This window comes from Pelophylax lessonae (genome assembly GCF_965119305.1).
Source record: "Pelophylax lessonae genome assembly, chromosome: 9".
NCBI lineage: Eukaryota > Metazoa > Chordata > Amphibia > Anura > Ranidae > Pelophylax > Pelophylax lessonae.
Genome location: NC_138776.1, coordinates 117874394 through 117900170, shown reverse-complemented (window position 1 = coordinate 117900170; position 25777 = coordinate 117874394). Strand labels below are relative to the sequence as shown.

Below are 25777 nucleotides of genomic sequence, written 5' to 3'. Positions count from 1 at the left end.
GCAGTCAGGAAAAACATCTGAACTTGTGTATAGTGGTACTGTGCACAAGTTCTGATGTTTTGCCTGCCTCCAAAAACCGCCAAAAAATGCCAGCAAAAACACACCTGGGCATTTTTTTTTTTGACGCTAGCGTTTTTTTGGGCATTTTTTGGGGTTCTTTTGAGGCAGGCAAAACATCTGAACTTTTGTATAGTGGTGTATATACACACATCCATATATTTATATACACACCTAGACATATATAGGTGTGATAGTAGCAGAAATATATGCTTGCGCTAATTAAATCATTTACAGTAATATATTTCTGCTACTATCACACCTATATATGTCTAGGTGTGTATATAAATATATGTATGTGTGTATATATACCACTATACACAAGTTCAGATGTTTTGCCTGCCTCAAAAGAACACCAAAAAATGCCAAAAAAAAGCTAGCGTCCAAAAAAAAATGCCCAGGTGTGTTTTTGCTGGCATTTTTGGGGGTTTTTGAAAGCAGGCAAAACATCAGAACTTGTGCACAGTACCACTATACACAAGTTCAGATGTTTTTCCTGACTGCAAAGAACCCAAAAAAATGCCTTCTATTAAACCGGCAAGGTGTTACAGCAGCAAAGCCAACCCCCTGAGCTGAAAGTTGCTACAGAGCTGAAACTTCACATGTACACTTTGTAGACCCCCCAGATACTAAATCCAAAGTAAAAATCAAAAAATCTCTCTTTTTTTTTTTAAATTTTTTCAATAATTGGCTTTTTTATCAAAAATGACAATTTTTAAGAACTTTTTTTGTGTGATTTTGTGTCTGGGGGGTCTAAAAGGTGTACCTGTGAAGTTTCAGCTCTGTAGCATGTCCAGAACCAGAAAAAAAAAGGATTGTATGTATTAGAAAACTTTCAGCTCAGGGGGTTAGCTTCTCGCCACACCTTGCCGGTTTCAAAGCAGCCATATATAGGTGTGATAGTAGCAGTAATATATTACTGTAAATGATTTCATTAGCGCAAGCATATATTTCTGCTACTATCACACCTATATATGTCTAGGTGTGTATATAAATATATGGATGTGTGTATATACACCACTTTACACAAGTTCAGATGTTTTGCCTGCCTCCAAAACCCCCCAAAAAATGCCAGCAAATACACACCTGGGCATTTTTTTTTTTTGACGCTAGCGTTTTTTTGGCATTTTTTTGGGTTCTTTTGAGGCAGGCAAAACATCTGAACATGTGTATAGGGGGTATATATACACATATATGTCTGAATATATACCCCTAGACATATATAGGTGTGATAGTAGCAGAAATATATTACTGTAAATGATTTCATTAGCGCAAGCATTTATTTCTGCTACTATCACACCTATATATGTCTAGGGGTATATATTCAGACATATATGTGTATATATACCCCCTATACACATGTTCAGATGTCATGTCTGACATCAAACATGTCCTCAAAAAAGCACTGACAGTGGCAGCCCCTGCAGCATAAAAAATGCTTGGCTGGTGAGAAGCCATATGGGTGTGCCGAAGCAATTCAGAGAAATGATCATTTCTCTATAGCGGTCACCCTGCTATGGAAGGGTTTTGTCACCCTTCCATAGCAGTCACTGCCAGTTAACCCTACACTACACTACGGTCCCCTTACACTTAACACTTTCCCTACAGAAACTACATTTTTGAAGCTAACTAAAGTGTAAAGGAGCACTCTAATTACACTAGATATCACTTTCCTCACACTAAAAATAGCTAAATGACACTTGTAAAGTAAAATTAACAGAACTGCTTCCACTCTCTTCCATGTCCAGTATAACAATGCTAGGAATATGGCGGGGGCGATCTTATATCCTGGGGGGCGTATTCACTAATGATTGGTCTAGGGACCCCCTAGTCACTCCAATCACATTCCTAGTATTCTCCTGCCCCCTCAATTGGCTTTTGCTAATGGTTCTGGTCCAATCACGGGCTTTTAAAGCCCATTTCCTGAAGCATTGCATTTTGGGCGGTTCTGGTTGCCGAATTCCAAACTTTTTGGGCAAAAAGTTCTAAATTCGGCCGAAACTCGAACACCCAATGTTCGGGCCGAACCGATGGTCGACCCAAACTGTTCGATCATCCCTACTGATCACCTCATCACTAGATGGGAGTAGAGGAATATGGCTATGCAGTGTAGTATAGTCCTTGAATTAGAGGCTTATTTTAAAAGAAATTGAGGCATTATTGCCAGATGTATAAATAAATGTATTAAATCATTTTTAAATAATCTGTAACTGAAGTAAACCGTGTTTTTCTCTATCTGACTGGAATTCATCCTTAACCTCCCTGGCAGTCTGATTATGTCAGAATTTTTGTGCTAAAAGCGGTATATTGTTTTGCATGGAAATATGTTATTTTATATTTTAGGCCTGTAATTCTTAGGAATAACCCACCTAAATCTGTCCAAACAAGAGTTTAGTAGACATCCCAGGTATGATAAAGTTTGAAACACGAAATTATAAATGATAATATAATATTAATAAATGTCATTCAATAATGTAATCAAACCAAAAACTCTGAAATATGTACAAACAAGGGGTGCAATATTACTAGTCAATGTATTAAAGGTTTAGTAAACATCTCGGGTATGAAATATTTTGAAACATGGGACTGCACAAAGTCCGACGTCACAATCAGGACAATAGAATCTGGTTTCTTTTCTTGTATTCATACCACTGTCATTTCTCTTCGAACAACAAACCACACACATCTTTGTAGGTGCTGACTTTTTCTCAGTTGGTGGGATGCAGTCCATGAAGTGACAACCAGTCCGGGGTTCCAGGTTGACAACGCCAATGGCATGACATCCAGATCTGTTCACAGCCATTGGCGGTGTTTGGTGATTTGTTCAGCAACTTTCCAAATAAAGTGTGCATGAATCACAGGCTTGTTTATTTATTTATTTTTTTGAGCAGAATGTATGCATTCCACAAGCATTGCTCAAGAAGATGTCTGAAGATCTTCTTATAGTATTTTTTTTGCTGCTTCCTCATAGCTGGGTAGAATGTCTTTGCTTGGTTGGCTCTGTTGACACCTTCCATGGTGGTGTTGTAGTCTATCACTACTTGTGGTTTTATGACTTTTTTCCCACCTTTCATGCGTACCATAACAGTGGAGGTGTTATGCACTGTACTCATTAGGCACACGTCTTTTTTGTCCCTCCATAGCAGTGCCATCATTTTGCCTTTCTGCCAGGCAACCATTTCTCCTGTCTTGAGCTCCTTTTTGCCAAACATTGGCAGCATGTTGCACCGGTTAGCCTTTACGGTTCTATAGGCATTGGTTTTGTTGTGCAGTAGAACCTCATAAAGATCAGGAGCTGTATAAAAGTTGTCTGTTGTTACACAATAGCCCTGATTTAGCAATGGCTCAATTAGTATAAGAACAGAAGATGTTGCCATTCCATAATTGCTGTACCTTTCATCAAATTTTGTTCCTTTTCCAGTGTATATCACTGAATTCCAAATGTAGCCAGTTGACGATTCGCATAGCATGTAGGATTTTACACCATATTGTGCCCTCTTTGATGCAATGTATTGCCCAGAGCCTTCCCTTGTAGGCCAATAGACTTTCATCTATGCTGATGTCTCTTTCTTGCTCTTTGTACCGGTTGGTCTCTGTAACTATTTTTTCAATAACCCCATCGGTCAAACTCAGCATGCTTTTTTTTGTTGTCAGCAGGGGGGGAAGGAGAGCCGGTAGGTCCCATTGTCCCACTCACGGAACCTGAGCTATCAGTGCAACTTGGGGAGAGCCACTGGATCTACACCGACCAGAGGAGGATCTGTCACTATCAGCCGCTCGTCATGATGGGGCCCCCTACTGTCCTGAATGGTCAGTCTGCCCCTGCCACATACTGCCGATATGCCGATACCAAGTGCCACTGCAAGCCACGCCGGGGACTGTATGTGTGCAGGAAGGCATACACGGGGGAGCCGGGATTTAGAGGATGGGTCAAGTTATTTTTTTTTGCCACCCCCCGCAAAGTGCCACCCTAGGCATGGGCCTTGTCGGCCTAGGCCAAAATACAGCACTGCCTATACCACACCTTTACTTCATCTTACTGCACTTATACTGCATGCTAGTTTACTTAAACTGTCATTAAGTGCACAAACACTACCTAAATGGCCAAACGATATCTGTCAGAAGAATAACAGATGGGACTGCCCCTCCCATACAATTATCTAGTAAGTTTGTTCCCTTCTCCCATTTCCTTAAGTTCTATGGATAGTGCCTACCCAGACAGCCAGTTTAGGGCTACCATAGCCACCATTCGTGAACACTGGCAGCATAGTCCTAGAAATTTGTTTGGTTATGCTTCATTGCTGCTCACTGTTGCATTTCAGGTGGAGCTGCTATGGTTTATGCTGAACTGTGTGTTAAGTGTCATTTTAGGCATAGCCCTTACAATTAGCCTTTTTGTATGCTGAATTTTGTTACCAAAATTGCCAATTTATTTGTATCTACTTGGTTATTAGCTTTATTAGATGTACTACATTCAGATTACTCTTTCTAATCTCTTAGAAGGCACCCTGGTGATCTGAAGCTGACATTATTTTAGTGGCTCCATATTATATGTATAATATAAAAAAAATTATATATATATATATATATATTTTTTTTTATATGTATTTATTATTTATTTTATATTTTTTATTATTTACTTTTTTATTTTTTCCCTTGAAAAAATGTTTCGTTTTTTTTTTCTCTTTATCTACCTGCATAGGATGTGTTTTTGCTTTGAATAACAGACTGTGCACTCCTAACATTTATTTAGTTTGATGTAGTTTCAAACTTGCAATAAACTCGCAACTCCAGAGCACAGCAGCAAGATTCAATCAGTCAGGCAATTGTTTCATGTTCACTCCACTGTTCCAAACTACTGTTAGAAACCTGGAGCACTCTGACGGGGCGACAGTTAAATTATGTTCTACTAAAAGATATTGATTGATCTTTGAAGAAAACAATTCCAAAAGATCAAATAATCAAAACTTGTGAAGAAAACAAGTTAAAAACACTTTTACAGAATAAATAACAGTTATTGTGTATAAATGGAGAAAAATACATATGATATTGTCTATAGTAGTCAGATTCCACTTGTTGAATTCCAATCCTACTTTGATATTAAAGAATTCATTTTTATATAAAAATATTTTGAAGTAAAAGAAACAATACAAATGGCCACTGTTGAACACATCTCCTCTTTTCTAGAGAAAAGTAAACAAATATATGTAGATCAAGGTCTGATCTGGATCAAACTGATTCACAGTACATGAATATTTGCAAAACTGCAGTCTACATCTACACTTAAAGTGGAGCTCTAGAAATGATGTGGGTTTTTTTTTTTTTTTTTTGCAAGCAGTACAATTGATATGTTACCTCCTATGTCTGGATGGCTGCTGCTTCGTGTATGTCATAAATGACAGTTTAATTTGTGCTGGATACCAGACACAGCCCAATAACACCTATTATGACTTCCTGACACCAGGGATGAAATTATGTAACCTCCCATCCTGTTCTTGGACAGTTAACACCTACACATTCCATGGTGATTGGATTAGGGTGTCTGCACTACCTGTGTGGATAAAAATTGTAGGGTAGCTTCCTGACACTCATTGGAACTGAAGTAGTCACTTGGAAAAAATAAGAAACATTTTCAACATGACAGAACAAGTCCAATCAAATGTAAATAACTACTACAAGCTATACCATGACCTGGATAGATAAATGAGAACCTTCATATACAACACAAAGATATGCATCTTTATCTTCAGATATGTGGTGGTCACTTTTTTAAAAATAAGGAGGATCCTTATCCCAATGTGTTAGCATTGCCAATTGGACCGAATGTGTTTTTTATATTTTATAAAAATGGTTTTAGAGAAAAAAATTACAAAAACGTACCCTTGAAGAGCTTTCTCTCCAAACCAGTCACCTTTTCCTAAAGTGCGGAGGAAAATTGGATCTTCACCTGGGACGTCTTCTCTCGTAACATTCACCTGTCAAGGAGATCGATTATTTTTATCAAACCTTTGTCACAAGAAAGGCAGGGGGACAGACAGAATGTCAAATTGACAGATAGAATGTGGAAATAAAAAGAAGGTTATAACCGCGCTAAAGGCAACAAATAATGAGCTGCGACTTCAAGTGTGACCACACCCTTAAAAATTATATATTGTATAAGTCGCGCTAAATTGAAAAATAAACAAATGAATGTCCAACTGTTTACAGTCCCAAATAACATAAAGTGACTGGTGATGTATGAAATCTTGTGCTGCTTCCAAAAGATCCCGTAGGAATTGTGCTTACCAGAACGGCAATTTTAAATTGCAGAATTAATGTGATGAGATGAGTTCACGAGCCCAGGTGATCCAATGGAATTCTAGCGCAAGGAACTCCCAATATTGTGGTCGTGTATCATATGAAGGAAAAATAATAATCCATAGCGTGATACCGTAAAGAATTGTCAATAATATAACTGTGTAGGACTACAAATACTGTGAATCCTTCACCAATTGTGCAGCCGCTTACCAAATGACTAGTGAAAAGGCATGTAATCAAATCAAAAGAAAAGGACCGCCACCAGACGTAGAGCCTCTTACCAGATAGATCTTTATAGATGTGTTCTATCCAAGTATAGAAAAGGTGAACCACCACCAGACATAAGGCCTCTTACCAGATGGAAATGAAAAGCCAGCAGAACATTGAATCCACATGCACCAATATCAGCAAGCCACCCAAGAGCGCATGCCTCTTACCAGACCACAAGATTCTTTTGTGGGCTAGGTATATTGATGACGTCCTCCTTCTATGGGACGGCACATACGACGATTTAACCCTGTTCTTGGAAGGTCTCAATTCCAATAATAGGGGAATTCATCTGAACTATGAATGTAGCCAATTGAGCATCAGTTTCTTGGATTTGAACATATCCATTAAGGATGGGCAATTTGTCACCTCTACCCATTTTAAACCAACAGACAGGAATTCCTATATTCCTGTCGACAGTTGTCACCATGCCCCTTGGTTGCGAGCCATCCCGAAAGGACAATATCTCCGCATTAGACGGAATTGTTCTGATATTCGGGAATTCGAAACACAGGCACGAACCTTAACTACCAGATTTCTGGATAAAGGGTACAATGAGGGATTCCTCCAACATACTTTGTCTGAAGTAAGAACAATGGACAGACAACTGCTTTTGAATAAGTCCAAAAAACAACAGCAAGCTGACTCCTTTGCTTTACCTTTTGTGACCACATTTTCCAGTCAACATATGAGTATAAAAAATCTAATCACACGCCATTGGCACATTCTAAATAATGATCCAGTACTTCGGAATAATCTACCCGAAAGACCAAGGGTGGTTTTTAAAGGGGTCCCTTCTTTGAGAGATAAAGTTTCCCCTAATGTTCTTGAACCCCCTACACCTAAACCAAGCTTCTTACAGCAACTTACTGGCTACTATAGGTGCAACAGATGCCAAATTTGCACTCTAAGTTCTAACAAAAAGAGAAGAGTACAGGAATTTGTTTCTAGGAGCACAGGACGTAAACATATTATTGCACCATTCATCTCTTGTACAACTACTGGGGTTGTCTACCTCCTTCAATGTCCTTGCGGGCATCAATATATAGGCCGAACCAAGCGCCCCCTTAATGTGAGATTGAATGAACACGTGGCAAACATTAGGAAGGGTTTTGCTAACCATTCCGTTTCTAAACATTATGCCGCTGTTCATAATAAAGATCCGAGACATACACTCTTTTTAGGTATAGACAGATTTGTACCACATTGGAGAGGAGAACCTCTCGTAAGGGGCATCTCGAAACTTGAGATGTCCTGGATACATCGTGTGAAATGTTATGTACCTTATGGCCTTAATGTAGATGTTGAACTTAATGCATTCCTTGATAATTCATAGGTTTATTTACCTTTAATTATTTTAGATAGATTGCCGATGGATGCACTTCATGTGGATCATATACAGGTGGATCCCTTTGGGGTGCTTCCGCGGACAAAGCGTTTACCTATTTTATTTGAATGATATCTGTCCATACTCTCTACAATTTACAGATGCCCTTTTTTATCTATTTTTATTTGGTTTTTATTATAATTCATAAATAGATCACCAACATGGATCCAATTCGTTTTAGATCTAGGTTTAATATTGTTTTAACAGTTTGGAGAGTTTATCTTTTAGTATACTCAGAATAGGAGCAGAGAGTATATAGATTGTATGATGTCCACATTTACCTATTAATTATGGAATATGTGGGTTTTATTTTCGAATTTTGATTTTCTTTGAATTAAAAGTTTCCTTTTAAGTATAATTTAATTTGTATGCATTTCTGGCGAAGTGGCCTTTCTAGCACCCGGAGGATTCTTATAATAGCTCGATTTGTTGTGTTTCCTTTATAGGAACACTAGATGGCGCTGGGTTCTGGATGGGCTAAAATCGCTGAAATGCATTTAATTTAACTTTTTCCTTTTTTGTGCGATGATATAGTGGAGACTGACGCACAGAATAATAATGTAATTGTATTACAAGATATGATTATGTCTTTTGGATTATGTTGAGTAATTTCAACCATTCCCGGACTTCCGGTCCTTTGGTCACCGACTCTATGGTGGAGTTGTTTACCTCTATCCGGATATCCGGTTGATCGGACTATAAGAGATGGCGTCAGCGCGCCGTCCGTACCTTTGATAACGTCTCCTCGGACGAAACGCCGTTAGGTCACGGCGTGCTGACGTCATCTCTGGAAGCTTATCGAGGGAACGGATGCGCCTTGCCGTCCGGCCGGCGGCTCTACATCCTTCGCTAATTTTCTTCTATGTTTGTAAGTACACTACCTATGTAAATAAATCTGTTGGAAGTTTTTTACACTATTGGCGCCTTCTCTTTCCTTTATCGGCTGGTCTGGCGTTGCAACCCTGAGAAACACAGTGGCTCAGCTTGTGGCATAGGGGGTCTGAGAGGCCACCTAGGCACATTAAGCGGTACATCGTGGTACTTATCAGTGATTTGCCCGGATTGTCATTGGGACCTTGAAGTTACCTCTCCATTGGGAAAATATAACAAGTGTTATCGAGCATTTTTCTTGTGGTCTGGTAAGAGGCTTTATGCGCTCTTGGGTGGCTTGCTGATATTGGTGCATGTGGATTCAATGTTCTGCTGGCTTTTCATTTCCATCTGGTAAGAGGCCTTATGTCTGGTGGTGGTTCACCTTTTCTATACTTGGATAGAACACATCTATAAAGATCTATCTGGTAAGAGGCTCTACGTCTGGTGGCGGTCCTTTTCTTTTGATTTGATTACATGCCTTTTCACTAGTCATTTGGTAAGCGGCTGCACAATTGGTGAAGGATTCACAGTATTTGTAGTCCTACACAGTTATATTATTGACAATTCTTTACGGTATCACGCTATGGATTATTATTTTTCCTTCACATGATACACGACCACAATATTGGGAGCAGGGCCGATCCTAGGGTCACAGGCGCCTGGGTGCAGAAATTTTTCTGGCGCCCCCACGTGGGCGTAGTCATCTTACTAACTCCTCCCCTTTACAAATGTTTCTATGGCAATGGCTCAAACACAGAGATGCTCCCCTAAGACGTCTTCCTTACCGCGGGACACTCCCACGATCTCTTAACAATAAACAAATTACAGTAAGAGAAGCAGAGTACTCTAATGGGAACTGGAGGGGGGTCTATCTAATGGACACAGAGAGGGCATCTGTTAGAGAGTCTGTTAGACAGAGCCCCCAAACAGGAGATGGTAAGAGACTGCAGACTTGATACAAGAGATCAATGCATCAATGCAGACTGATCAGTGCCCACCAAATGCAGCCTCATCAGTGCCCACCAAATGCAGCCTACCAGTGCCCACCAAATGCAGCCTACCAGTGCCAACCAAATGCAGCCTACCAGTGCCCACCAAATGCAGCCATGATCAGTGCCCACCAAATGGGCATGGTACAGGGGGAGATGGTTAGAGGCTGTGGACATGGTACAGGGGTGAGATGGTTAGAGGCTGTGGACATGGTACAGGGGGGAGATTGTTAGAGGCTGCAGACATGGTACAGGGGGGAGATGTCTGAGGCTTCGGACATGGTACGGGGGGGGGGGAGATGTCTGAGGCTGCGGACATGGTACAGTGGGGAAGATGTCTGAGGCTGCGGGCATGGTACAGGGGGGAGATGTCTGAGGCTGCAGACATGGTACAGGGGTGAGATGTCTGAGGCTGCAGGCATGGTACAGGGGTGAGATGTCTGAGGCTGCGGACATGGTACAGGGGGGAGATGTCTGAGGCTGCGGACATGGTACAGGGGGGAGATGTCTGAGGCTGCGGGCATGGTACAGCGAGAGATGGTTAGAGGCTGTGGACATGGTACAGGGGGAGATGGTTAGAGGCTGTGGACATGGTACATGGGGAGATGGTTAGAGGCTGTGGACATGGTACAGGGGGGAGATTGTTAGAGGCTGTGGACATGGTACAGGGGGGAGATGTCTGAGGCTGCAGGCATGGTACAGGGGGGAGATGTCTGAGGCTGCAGGCATGGTACAGGGGGGAGATGTCTGAGGCTGCGGACATGGTACAGGGGGGAGATGTCTGAGGCTGCGGGCATGGTACAGCGAGAGATGGTTAGAGGCTGTGGACATGGTACAGGGGGAGATGGTTAGAGGCTGTGGACATGGTACATGGGGAGATGGTTAGAGGCTGTGGACATGGTACAGGGGGGAGATTGTTAGAGGCTGTGGACATGGTACAGGGGGGAGATGTCTGAGGCTGCAGGCATGGTACAGGGGGGAGATGTCTGAGGCTGCAGGCATGGTACAGGGGGGAGATGTCTGAGGCTGCGGACATGGAACAGGGGGGAGATGTCTGAGGCTGCGGACATGGTACAGGGGGGAGATGTCTGAGGCTGCGGGCATGGTACAGGGGGGAGATGTCTGAGGCTGCGGGCATGGTACAGGGGGGGGGGGGGAGATGCCTGAGGCTGCGGGCATGGTACAGGGGGGAGATGTCTGAGGCTGCGGGCATGGTACAGGGGGGAGATGTCTGAGTCTGTGGACATGGTACAGGGGGGAGATGTCTGAGTCTGTGGACATGGTACAGGGGGGGGGGAGATGTCTGAGGCTGCGGACATGGTACAGGGGGGAGATGTCTGAGGCTGCGGGCATGGTACAGGGGGGGGGGGGGAGATGCCTGAGGCTGCGGGCATGGTACAGGGGGGAGATGTCTGAGGCTGCGGGCATGGTACAGGGGGGAGATGTCTGAGGCTGTGGACATGGTACAGGGGGGAGATATCTGAGGCTGCGGACATGGTACAGGGGGGGGGGGAGATGTCTGAGGCTGCGGACATGGTACGGGGGGGGGGAGATGTCTGAGGCTGCGGACATGGTACAGTGGGGGAGATGTCTGAGGCTGCGGGCATGGTACAGGGGGGGAGATGTCTGAGGCTGGGGACATGGTACAGGGGGGAGATGTCTGAGGCTGCAGACATGGTACAGGGGGGAGATGTCTGAGGCTGTGGACATGGAACAGGGGGGAGATATCTGAGGCTGCGGACATGGTACAGGGGGGGGTAGATGTCTGAGGCTGCGGACATGGTACAGGGGGGAGATATCTGAGGCTGCGGACATGGTACGGGGGGGGGGGTAGATGTCTGAGGCTGCGGGCATGGTACAGGGGGGGAGATGTCTGAGGCTGCGGACATGGTACAGGGGGGAGATGTCTGAGGCTGCGGACATGGTACAGGGGGGAGATGTCTGAGGCTGCGGGCATGGTGCAGGGGGGAGATGTCTGAGGCTGCGGACATGGTACAGGGGGGAGATGTCTGAGGCTGCGGGCATGGTACAGGGGGGAGATGTCTGAGGCTGCAGACATGGTACAGGGGGGAGATGTCTGGGGCTGCGGACATGGTACAGGGGGGGGAGACGTCTGAGGCTGCGGACATGGTACAGGGGGAGACGTCTGAGGCTGCAGGCATGGTACAGGGGGAGACGTCTGAGGCTGCGGACATGGTACAGGGGGGGGGAGACGTCTGAGGCTGCGGACATGGTACAGGGGGGGGGAAGACGTCTGAGGCTGCAGACATGGTACAGGGGGGAGATATCTGAGGCTGCGGACATGGAACAGGGGGGAGATATCTGAGGCTGCGGACATGGTACAGGGGGGGGAGACGTCTGAGGCTGCGGGCATGCTACAGGGGGAGGTGGTCAGAAGCTGTGGAGGGGTCTTACCTGGCCGTGATGAGAGGCACGCGCCACTGCTGGGCCACTGCAGTTTACTTTAGATTTAAAAATGGCGCCCCGCCGGCGCCATTACATCACTGCTGACAGAGAGGACAGGAGGCGGGACTGCTGATTACTTAGCTGAGAGGAGACAGGACGAAGAGGAGGCGGGGCGGAGGCGGGACGAAGTTCTTAGCTGGGAGGAGGCGGTATGCAGAGAAGACATCCTCAGGTCTGAAAGGAGGCGGGGCGGAGGCGGGACGAAGTGCTTAGCTGGGAGGAGGCAGGTTGGAGAGAAGACATCCTCGGTCTGAGAGGAGGCGGGGCGGAGGCGGGACGAACTGCTTAGCTGGGAGGAGGCGGGACGGAGGTCGAGCATAATTGTAATAATGCAGAGCTTGCTGATTACATTTTTTCTCTACCTCCGTCCCGTCTCCTCCCAACTAAGCAATCCGTCCCGCCTCCTCTCAGACCCGAGAATGTCTTCTCTCCATCCCGCCTCCTCCCAGCTAAGCAACCAGTCCTGCTGCCTCCTCTCTGTCAGCTGTGTATTAAATTTTAGAACACAACACCGACACTGTCACTGGAGCTTCGGCGCCCCTCCTCTGCCTCAGCTCGCGGCGCCTGGGTGCGATGCACCCCGTGCACCCGCCTCGGACCGGCCCTGATTGGGAGTTCCTTGCGCTAGAATTCCATTGGATCACCTGGGCTCGTGAACTCATCTCATCACATGAATTCTGCAATTTAAAATTGCCGTTCTGGTAAGCACAATTCCTACGGGATCTTTTGGAAGCAGCACAAGATTTCATACATCACCAGTCACTTTATGTTATTTGGGACTGTAAACAGTTGGACATTCATTTGTTTATTTTTCAATTTAGCGCGACTTATACAATATATAAGATAGAATGTGGAATTTACTGAAAATAATAGAGAAGTTGTCATACCTACCAGAAATTACTACATTCTATTAGTATAATTATTATTTTAATAGTTTCTGGTATAACTGTCCATTTTTTCCTGAAGATACTGTTCCTTGTACATGAAAGTATACAATAAATAAGGAAGACTTTTGACCCCTGTCAGTATTTTTGACCTCTGTGTCCCATTGGGGAGATTTCCCTTCACTTGTTTCTTAGCCAAAAGCAAGGGAATCATTTGTTGTCACCAAGACTAAAGACCCCACTGGAAGATTTTCACTCTATCGCGGTTCTGGTGAAAACATTATAATTCTCCACTCTATCCAAGACTAAATACAACTTTTGCCTTTATTTTTACTTTTAATATTGCTGATCTATAAGTAAAGCTTTTTTTTTTTTAAACAAGCAGTTAGGCTGCATTCATAAATCAGCGCTTTGAATCGCGGGCAGATTTGCCACAATTCTGCTCACTATTTCAGAGCACCCATGCCACTGCCTCTAAATTAATCTTCAGGATAATAATGCTTGCATTCATTGAAAGACATTATTAACTGAACAGAGTTGTGATTGAGTTGAAAGAAAGCTGGGCCATTTGGTATTTGATATTTCATACATTCCTGGGAGATATTACTGACATAATGCCATAAAATTGGCATTCTAGAAGTTCTGGGTAGTCACAGAAAGCATATAGTACCATATAATCAGCTTTAATAGAATGTAGAGAGATTTAGGATCTGTACCATTAAGACAAAATTGTATATCCAAACCCCTGGTATTGAATATTAATCAAGCATTTCAAACACAATAATAACAATATTAAAATAGTTCTCAAGTAAAAACATTTTTTTAGTTTTCATGCATTCCCTGCATTAAGGTAAAAATAAACGCCCCCCATTCCTAAACACCTGCGTCCTCTCATGATCAAGCACTGTCAGCAGCACTTTTCACCCTATTCCTAGTTTCACAGCAGACCCAGATATCAGGGGGAGCCATAGGCTTCTGCTGCTGTCAGTCAAATCCTTTGGGGAGGGATTGAGGGGTGTGGCTGAGCCACGCTGTCTGTATCTATGGATGCACATAGTCTGACTCAGAAGCATGCCTGCACAGATGCACGCTCAGCACACAGGAGAGGAGGAGTGGACAGCACTGGTGGGGGAATCCAGAAGAGGAGGGCAATACCTTTGCACAGAGCAGGTAAATATAATATATATTTTTTTTAATTTTAAGAAAACAAAAATTGTCTTTACAATAACTTTAAGCTAGTACTAGCTCTCACTGAAGTGCATTGAATAGCTTAGCTTTCTTGCTAGTGTTGATGCTTTTTTTTCCTTGTTTTAATTAAAGTCGAACTGCACTATTCAGTATGAATTATGCATGTGTATTCTTCCCAGCAGCCTCTTAAAATGCCAATACAATGGGTTACTTTAGCAGGAGACAAGTCCTGTTTTGTTTGTGAACAATTCCATCAATCTTGCTCAAAGCTCACAGACTACACAGAACCTTATTAAAATCTATGGGAGTGAATCTTGTCATTCAATTCAAGTTATTTGAAGGGCTACTAAGCATGCTATAATACAAAATGCATGGAAAGCCAAGCACTACCATGGTACCACTCATGGTACCTAAGTACCAATGCCAACCTATTACTATAGCATAGTATAAATCCCTATACTGAATTTTCAACTCCCTCAATTAAAAACACAAATTGACAATATGGCTACTGTGAGCCCACTCTTTTAAAGTGAAGGGGCTAGGTTATTAATTTCTGCAGTTTATGGTCTCCTCCAGTTATGGCCTAATTCCAATCCGATCCACTTAAAAAAACAGAAGGGGATCTGTCCCCTTCTGTCTGGGCAGATCAGATCGGAGGGCCCACAGAGTACAGCAGGCTGTGTCCGTGTCTGCTCTACATATGCGAGTGGACACGGACCTGTCATCTGCTCGCTCCGCTCATTGTGGCCCAAAACCAGTTACCAAGCCACTAAAGTGGTCCTCGTTCCTCAAAAGTTTAGGCACCCCTGCTGTAGGGGCATGAGTCCCAGATGGGGAGGTGCGCTGTAGCATCTTTCCCCCTTCGTTTTGCTGTGGTGTGTGGTGGAAGTATGGCATCCCGAATGGAGATGTGCACTATACTGTAGAGCATCAAGAGACCCATGGGGAAATCATAAAGATCTCCCGTGAAGTTGATAAAAGTGTTAAAGCAAAGTTCAACCCATTTTGGTGTTTAATAAAAGTCAGCAGCTACAAAAAGTGTAGCTGCTGACTTAATAAACACACACTCACCTGTCCCATGGTCCAGCGATGTGGCCGGTGGGAGCCTCGGTTCTCTGCCTCTTTTCCCTGTGGCGCCAGCATCTCTAGGGTGGGCACCCAGCTGTGACAGCTTGCAGCACTTACGCGAGTCGTGCTGCACGTCCTTAGTGGACGGGCAGTTTTCTGGGTCCTGTGATGTGTCCCAGAAGATTGCAGGGAGGAAGGGGGAGAGGAGAACTTCCTCTCGAGCCGGCTAGGCGGTCTACGCGGAAGTGGGAGCAGGTACCTGTCAAATCTAGGTACCTGCTCCCCCCCAAAAAAAGTTACATGCCAAATGTGGCATGTGAGGGGGTCAGGAGCACTTAAAACAGGAGTTCCACTTTTGGGTGGAACACCGCTTTAAGACTGCCGCCACTGTCTCAGCTGGCCTTAACACTTTCATTACTGTGGTTGGCAGGTCTCACTATTCTTCCCTACCTCCTCCGCTGAGAGCATGACATCAATACTAGGCACCAATAAACTGGCACTAATACTAGGGAAGATTACTGCATAAACTGGCACCAATGTTAGGTTTTATTACCGTGTAACCTGGCACCAATGCTAGGCTTTTTTCTGCATAAACTGGCACCAATACTGGGCTTTTTTACTGCATAAACTGGCACCAATACTAGGCTTTATTACTGTGTAAACTGGCACCAATACTAGGTTTTTTTTTTACTGCATAAACTGGCACCAATACTAGGGGTGATTACTGCATGAACTGGCACCAATATTAGACTATTACTGCATAAAATGGCATCAATACTAGGCTTTAATACTACGTAAACTGGCATCAATACTAGGAGCTATTGTTGCGTAAGCTGGCATCAATACTAGGGGCTATTACTGCATAAACTGCCACCATTACTAGAGGTTATTACTGCATGAAATGGCACCAATACTAGCGGCTATTACTGCATAAACTGCCACCATTACTAGCAGTTATTACCACGTAAACTGGCACCAATATTAGGGGCTATTACTGCATAAACTGGCAGCAATACTAGGAACTTTTACTGTGTGAAATGGCACCAATACTAGGGGTTATTACTGCATAAACTGGCACCAATACTAGGGGCTATTATTGCATAAATTGGCACCAATACTAGGGGTTATTACTGCATAAACTGGCACCAATACTAGGCTTTATTACTGCGTGAACTGGCATCAATACCAGGCTTTATTACTGCATAAACGGGTATCAATACTAGGCTTTATTACTGCATAAAATGGCACCAATAATAGGGGTTATTACTGTGTAAACTGCCACCAACACTAGGCTTTATTACTGTGTAAACTGGCACCAACACTAGGGCTTATTACAGCATAAACTGGCACCAATACTAGGGGTGATTACTGCGTAAACTGGCACCAATACTAGTCTTTATTACTGTGTAAACTGGCACCAACACTAGGGCTTATTACTGTGTAAACTGGCACTGATACTAGGAACTATTACTGTGTTAACTGGCACCAATTCTAGGCTTTATTACTGCATAAACTGGCACCAATACTAGGCTTAATTACTGCGTAAACTGGCACCAATACAAGGAGCTATTACTGCCTAAACTAACACCAATACTAGGGGTAATTACTGCATAAACTGGCACCAATGCTAGGGGTTATTATTGCGCAAACTGTCACCTATACTAGGGACTATTACTGCGTAAACTGTCACCTATACTAGGGACTATTACTGTGTAAACTGGCACCAATACTAGGGGTTAGTACTGCATAAACTGGCACCAAAGTAGTAGGGGTTATTACTGCGTAAACTGGCACCAATACTAGGGGGTATTACTGCATAAACTATTTGCTGAAATTTCTTTAAACTTTAGGTATGAAGCAATACCTGAGGAAGAAAGGAAAACTCTTGAAAGCTCATCTATTAACTATTAGGTTAGTACATCATTGCATATTGCATTACTCTAAATAAGTGTATATATAAGAAAGGTTACAAAATATGAGTTTTTTTCAGTGGTATGATATAGTGGTGAAAATTATGAGTGCCCCCCCCCCCAGTTTTGACTGTGGTATTTTATGTGCCCCCCTATATATTGTACCTAGAGTCACTACTGGTTACCAAAGTAGGTTCAACTCATGTACAGATTTTCTTTAAAATGGAATTCAAGCAAATAAACATTGTTTAGGATTCGGAATACTAAAGCCATCTAGAGATGCTTTTTCTTTGACATTTATTGAACCATGTCTCACCCTATCTAGAATTCAGCCCATGTGCTCAAACTTTATGCTAGCAGCATTAATATAGTGCTATAACCTTAAACTGTGAACTACTTGGAGGGAATATTTGACTGATATAGAATTTCCAAAGTGCATTACTATGATTTCAAATGGAGCATAGACTGCAAGAGGTAAAGGGGAACTTACCTTTCCTTTGCTGATGATGAAGAAAGTGTCCCCTCGAGCACCTTGCCTAATAATGTACTCGCCACAGTCGTAGTGAGTCTACAAAAAATAAAGTGAAAAAAGATTATGAAACAAGACTGAGACCTATAGGCGTGTAACTACTATATCTCAATCACCCAGCGCTCAGGTAGTATTAGAGAGAAAATAAAATATTCAATATGTACCACATATATATATTTATAAAATAAGCTTATCAAATTATAGCTGCTGCCTTAATAAATCATAATTCAAATAAACGGATGTGTAATACTCCTCAGGTGTCAGTCCAGACAGAAAAGTCAAACATATAAGCAGCGCTCGTATGCAGTATAAACCAAAGGCAGGTGTGTACACTGGTAAGTCTGCAAAAAGTTCAACAAGGAGGGATGGCCAATCACCACAGAGTGAATATGTAACACAGGAAACTTCCACCGCACCTTGTGACCCCCTAAGGCAATGCTCATTCACCAGAAATACGATCAAATATGCCTTTTAAAATGATCTTTTCTCAAGATGGATCCCCGTCCAGGCTGTTCAGGAAGGAGAGTGCTCCAAACTCCAGCTGTTAGGTATGCACCTAATAGAATGGCGGTAACACTGTTAGCCCAAACAAAGTGCTTCCTCCACTGTGATCTCTACCATTTTCAGGCTTCAATGCTAAGAGATGAAAGACCACACCTCAGCTTCCCCTTTCATCTCTTAGCATTGAAGCCTGAAAATGGTAGAGATCACAGTGGAGGAAGCACTTTGTTTGGGCTAACAGTGTTACGGCCATTCTATTAGGTGCATACCTAACAGCTGGAGTTCGGAGCACTCTCCTTCCTGAACAGCCTGGACGGGGATCCATCTTGAGAAAAGATACTTTTAAAAGGCATATTTGATCGTATTTCTGGTGAGTGAGCATTGCCTTAGGGGGTCACAAGGTGCGGTGGAAGTTTCCTGTGTTACATCTTCACTCCGTGGTGATTGGTCATCCCTCCTTGTTGAACTTTTTGCAGACTTACCAGTGTACATACCTGCCTTTGGTTTATACTGCATACGAGCCTTGCTTATGTGTTTGACTTTTCTGTCTGGACTGACACCTGAGGAGTATTACACATCCGTTTATTTTAAAAAAATATTATGTTATCATCATTTGCCTTGTGGTTAGGCTGTTTCACACAGTAAACCTCTGGGATGCATTACATTTCTAAAAGTTGCTTGCTTGTGTAAATAAACTCACTGATCCACAAACACAATAAGCTTATGATGAGTAAACTGCCATACAAGTGTCTCCAATATACATTTCAACAGCTGCAGGCATTTGTATAACTACATTTTTTCAGATACTGTCCTCCAGGTCCTTCACTTAACTAAAATGTATAACATATTAACCTGGATTTATCATTTGCAATGGGTAAAAAGTGTTTATCTGTTTCATGATTTCATTCTTACTAATGGAAAATATAACTAAAGTGCATTTGTATGCAAAACGCTGTAGTCTGCAATAAATAACTACATGGCATGTAATAAGATAGAAACAAAAACGTTTTCTAAAAAATTTACTATATATAAGCGGTTTTCTTTTCTTACATTTGCTCAGACCCCTGAATTGCTCAAAGTTGTTTTTCTCCATATTAGAGCTGCAACAAATTGGAATGCCATGGGCATGTAAACATTCCATACACAAAACATGAACAGTTGCTATGAATGAAACACAATTGGGAGGGGGGGGGGGTACTAAAACAGAATCTAGTGTAGTTGTGCATAGAAACCAATCAGCTTTTAACTTCAGCTTGTTCAGTTAAAGTGGTACTAAATCAACAACAGTAAAATCAGTCTGAATGTGATATAAAGCATGCTTGTTATTCTCACTGTGGAACCTAAGGGGTAATCCTGTGCATTGTGTATAAATGCGGTTTGATCCTGTCTCTCTGATCCTCCTCTTCTTTCACTGTCTCCAAAAAACAATCTGATATTTCAAGAGCCAGGGGATGGGCTATACATGCTCACTGTGGTGTGTATTGTTAGAGAGTTTTTTTCTTTCTTGGGAGAGTGCATGTGATTAGCGCAGGATCAATCAGCACTGTCAAGATAGAGGATCAGGGAGAATGAAACTCCTCCTACAAGCTTTACTAGGAACTGATACCCGTCACAAGGCTGCTATATACTGCTGATGAGAAAAGGTATTTATCTGTTTATATTTACTAAAATAATTGCATTTCCATGTTCTGTGTACGGTGGGAGAAAAGATATAGTGAATGCAGGGTCTTGGTTTAATAACACCCTAGGCTTTGCTAATAAAACCTAGAAGCTGATTGGTGACTGTGCACAGTTTTATCAGTTTCCGTTCACACCAGTTTTAGTAAATCTCCCTCAATGAATACATCAAACTCCTGTATGGGAATGCCAGAGTCAGCCATCCAAATCATGAGTAGAAAAGTTATTTCTTTTAGTGTTCTGCTTTGCCATACAACATTTGTCAAAAGTTGAGTAAACATAAAAAAAAAAAGAGATAATGGTTTGAACACAACAATGTAGTCAATAGAGTTTCCAATACATTTATAAGTATTTTTTTTAGATGTGTTCCAGCAGTGTATTCATTTTGTGTGAAAAAGATCTGCAGGGTTCACACTCTTTGGATCTCATTGTTCTTTATTCCATTGTAAAGTGCAGAGATAAGCCTAGTAGTATGTGTAAAGGTGAATAATCAGCGCTGTATTTCTTACATCTTAAGCCTAGTAGTATGGTGTGCTTGCATGACTGAATGGTCCACTGATAGTGTGTGATAATCCAGGATAGGATCATTTGCAGAAAAGTCAAAAGTGACATACAGTATACCATTCAGTGACAGAGTTGATGTTTAAGGTCATGGAGTCAGGTAGATAATCTGTTAAAAATGACCTACATAGTCAGAAACCGTATATTTATCATAATTGACCTGTATTTGCTATCTCAGCTGTCTGATATAGGGTTCACACATATGCATCGTGCAGGGCTCTGAAAGGTTAATTTAGAATGGAGAAAACAAATCTTTTGGTTTTCTCTGGGTTTTGGTATTCCCAGACTGGGTTTTAAGTTTGGAGACTTCAAAGAGTTTTGGGTGGGAAGAAATCTCCAATCCAGTGTCCAGGTTTTGCAAGAGACTGGCAGGCTGTGAGCACCCCTTATAATGAAGGACCTGACTATAGCTTAGAGCTACCGTTAGGAGACAGTTGTGCTCCATTCAAGTGATAGTACTCCACGCTGCAGACGAGAGATTCCTTGTCCATAAAAAGTTGAGACAGCTAAGAAAGTCTGGAAGACTGAGAAAGCCAAGATGAGTAAGCGAATCCAGGGGACTGAGGGAATCTGGAGGCTTCAGATGAGTGAGAGAGCCTTGGGTGTCAGTATAAATAAAGTAATAGATCGGCGCTATGGCATAAAATTCAGAAAAAGCATAAAATGCAACTAATGCATAAAAATCAAATCAAATCAGCATGAACACATTATGATAAATATATATAAAAGTGCATATCATACTAAAAATAACAAAGTGATTCATCAATCCCATGTGTATAATAATTCAGCTAAGGTGAAAAACAAATCACACAAAAAAACTCTAAATTCTTGCATATTGAAAAGTCCATTGTGAATCAAATTTGTGTAAACATGTTAGAACAAAGAACAGGAAATCCATAGAAATCGTTAATAGTAATTTCCAATGATAAGGGTGTCACCAGTGTAGAATCCCAGCAACCACTATCCACCATCAAGTGCAGTTGCCGCTCATCCTAATTCAAGTAAAATAATGCATTTTCATATGAGGCTGTCCTAATCATGGGGTTCACACCATAGCAAATGGTAATCAGCTTAAATATTGCGTTTTCATATACGGTAATCCCCATAAAGGGATAACTCCGCGGCAAGTAGTGATCAGCTCATGAAAAGACAGATACTTTTCTCCATATTGTAGTATATAAATAGTCGTTTATCATAAAACATAAATCACTTACAGAGTAGTAAAATAATGCAGGTGTAATTTTCCAGATAGGACCAAGGGGTCCCCAGGTCCTATTTGGAAAACCACACCTGCATTATTTTACCACTCTAAGTGATTTATGTTTTATAATTTAAGCTTATTACCATTTGCTATGGTGTGAACCCCATGATTAGGACTGCCTCATAAGAAAACGCATTATTTTCTTTGAATTAAGGTGGGCGACCATTGCATTTGATGGTGGATAGTGGTTGCTGGGATTCTACACTGGTGACACCCTTATCATTGGACATTACTATTAACAATTTATATGGATTTCATATTCTTTGGTCTCATATGTTTTACACACATTTGCTTCACAATGGACTTTTCAATATGCAATAAGTATTTTACATTTTTTTGTGTGATTCGTTTTTCACCTTTGCTGAATTATTATTATACAAGTGGGATTAATCACCTTGTTATTTTTCGCATGATATGCACTTTTATATATATTTATCATAATATGTTCATACTGATTTTATTTTATTTTTATGCATTAGTTGCATTTCAGGCCCCTTTCACACATGCTGTCCGTTTGTCCGTTTTTCATCCATCCGTTGACGGATGAAAAATGGACATCAATGTATCTCTATGTAAAAACGGATGATCATCAGTTAACATCCGTTTTCATCCGCTTCCGTCAATGTCCGTTTTTTTGAACGGATGAATGCCCTATGTTTCATCCGTCAAAAAAACGGATCGGAAGAAAAACGGATGACGACGGATGAAAAACGGATGAAAACGGATGAAAAACGGATGACAGCGGATGAAAAACAGACAACAACGGATGAAAAACATATAACAACTGATGAAAAACGGATGAAAAACGGATAACAACTGACGAAAAACGGATGACAACTGACAAAAAACGGATGAAAAACTGATGAAAAATGGATGAAAAATGGATGTAAAACTGATACATTTTGACGTGACTGAACTGATGAACTGAACGGACCATATGTGTGAAAGGGGCCTTAGGCTTTTTTTGAATTATATGCTATAGCGCCCATCTACTATTTATCATTGTTCCTGTATGTGGTAACACTACAGTGGTTGGCTGCTGATGTTGGTTCCACCTTATTTTACATAGGAAACCTTGCTATTTTTTCTTTTATATCTGCTTATTACTGGTAGTGCATTGGTTTTTGTTATTACTACTTGGGTGTCAGAAGATTTCCTATTGAGAGGCCAGGGTGTGGGCCCATGCAACAGAAAGCTTCAACTGAAAAGGCAGAGCAAGGAGAGTTGGGAAATCTGAATGCCCACAGCAAGGCACTGTGCAAGATGGTCAGAGGGACCAGCCAAAAGCCAAGGTTTAAGACTAGGAATGGGCTGAGGCGTGTTCAGATCATACTCCCAAACCACCTGAGCAATCCCGCCAGAAAGCCCTATCTGCACACCGCCAATCATAGGCATTGAGGCATTTCCCAGCCTGTAGCTGCACACACACATGCTGCCAATGGTTGGTAGTGTGCAGTAATGGCTTCCTGGCAGGATTTCTCAGGTGGGGTGGGACTACAAACACGACTGAGCCCATCCCTATTTAAGACCTAAACAGTGATGCTGCTGAAGAGAGCCAGGCAGCTTGACATTATTTTTTTCTGTCACTGTTTACGATGGTGAAAAACCCCTGCATGGGCAACTGCTTCTGTAGAACTTTAATTTTGTTTAATAAAAATGGGCCAGCCAACTCTAAACCACAGTTCAGACTAGTATGGACTCATTACAAATGCTTCTGCCACAGCTTACAAACCCCACATATCACACATTCATTCGTGAGATTTTGAAGTTTCTGACCTAGGTTGTGGTAATTCTGAGATGCAGATTTCAGAAAAGTGGTTATTAGTTTCAAACATATATTTATTTGGAATGCTAAACTGGAAGACAACATACTGTAATCTATTGGGTAAAAAAAAAAAAACCTGTGAAACAATTGAACAAAAAATGTCACTGTTACCACTATACAGCCACACATTTTTGTCACTGTTTTAGCAGTAAAATAATGTTGACGTTTGGCCATTTTTTTATTTTTCAGTTAGTTTCATTTTCAGGAAACATTGTAAGCGAACATTTCCCTCAAAAATATTTGTTGTAATAAGTGCCATACTTTTTCATTGTTAAAACAATTTAAGGTACAATAGGAAGACAATGTAACAATATATTTGCTCTGGAAGAAACATTATTGCTATTAAATGAGAATCTTAAATGTGCCACATTCTAGCGGCTTTCCTCTAACTGCAATTTTCCCAAGAGCCTAACGCAGCCTCTCAATCAAATGACACAGTATTATTTTCTATAACTGCATTGATTGGGCAAAATCTGTTTCCTTTTAAAAGATTTCTGTAAAACATGCAATAAGAACTGTTAACCTTTTCCAAACAATTGTAAGCCTTACCTTATCAGGACAAGCCTGAAAACTATATACTGTGCAATGTAAAAATGAATTGGTCCATGTATAATTTTGTTCACGATTTAAATTTCACAGATTAGTTGTGTAATTATTTAGTACTGGTAGACAATTAAAACGTTCATTGACCATGTGAAGTGATTTTTTAATAGAGAGACCCTTCACTAATTGGTTTAAAAACATCATTAAAAAAATACGCTGGTCTACCAGGTTTTGAAGCAATGATAAAATAAAAAACTTAATAAAAAGACTAAACAGAATTACAGAGATCAACTGTCTGGTACAAATATCTCATGCTTTTCCCTGCATTGTAATGTATTTTGGAGAAGCTATATTTCAAAAGCTCTAGGAAACATGGAAAAAAAGCCTCAGTAATGTTGCCAAGAGATCCGGATATGGAAAGTAGAGAGGTGAATCACAAAATAATTGAGCAGAAAACTAGGACCTGGGGTTTCTAAATCAAAGGATTTTGGTGAGCTGTTATGATAATGTAATGTGCACTGTGTAGGGTCAGGCTCTACACTTCGCTCTGAATCACAAAACAGATTTACTGTTAATATACAGTATCTCACAAAAAAGTGAGTACACCCCTCACATTTTTGAAAATATTTTAATATAACTTTTCATGTGACAACACTGACGAAATTACACTTTGCTACAATGTAAACTAGTGAGTGTACAGCTTGTATAACAGTGTACATTTGCTGTCCCCTCAAAATAACTCAACACACAGCCATTAATGTCTGAACAACTGGCAACAAAAGTGAGTACAACCCTAAGTTAAAATGTCAAAATTGGGCCCAAAGTGTCAATATTTTGTGTGGACAACATTATTTTCCTGAACTGCCTTAACCCTCTTGGGCATGGAGTTCACCAGAGCTTCACAGGTTGCCACTGGAGTCCTCTTCCACTCCTCCATGACAACATCACGGACCTGGTGGATGTTAGAGACCTTGCACTCCTCCACATTCCATTTGAGGATGCCCCACAGATGCTCAATAGGGTTTAGGTCTGGAGACATGCTTGGCCCGTCCATCTTTACCCTCAGCTTCTTTAGCAAGACAGTGGTCATCTTGGAGGTGTTTGGGGTTGTTATCATGTTGGAATACTGCTCTGCGGCCCAGTCTCCGAAGAGGATCATGCTCTGCTTCAGTATGTCACAGTACATGTTGGCATTCATGGTTCCCTCAATGAACAATGAACTGTATCTCCCCAGCGGTGGCAGCACTCATGCAGCCCAAAACCATGAGACTTCCAGCACCATGCTTGACTGTAGGCAAGACACACTTGTCTTTGTATTCCTCACCTGGTTTGCCGCCACACACGCTTGACACCGTCTGAACCAAATACGCTTATCTTGGTCTCATCAGACCACAGGACATGGTTCCAGTAGTCTGCTTGTCTTCAGCAAACTGTTTGCAGGCTTTCTTGTGCATCGCCTTTAGAAGAGGTTTCCTTCTGGGATGACAGCCATGC

The 25777-nt window shown here is 41.9% G+C and overlaps 1 protein-coding gene across 4 annotated transcripts in view; it reads right to left on the bottom strand.

Annotated features, from left to right (window-relative positions):
* The window catches only part of PRKG1 (protein kinase cGMP-dependent 1), a 1462571-nt gene that overhangs the window by 184119 nt on the left and 1252675 nt on the right, over window positions 1-25777 (bottom strand). For all 4 annotated transcript variants that reach the window (XM_082269170.1, XM_082269171.1, XM_082269168.1 and 1 more), the window contains exons 6-7: window positions 17877-17954; window positions 5938-6032 (exon numbers count right to left, since the gene is read on the bottom strand). In XM_082269170.1, the coding sequence (XP_082125296.1) occupies window positions 5938-6032; window positions 17877-17954 (173 nt within the window). The remainder of the gene's footprint in view (window positions 1-5937; window positions 6033-17876; window positions 17955-25777) is intronic.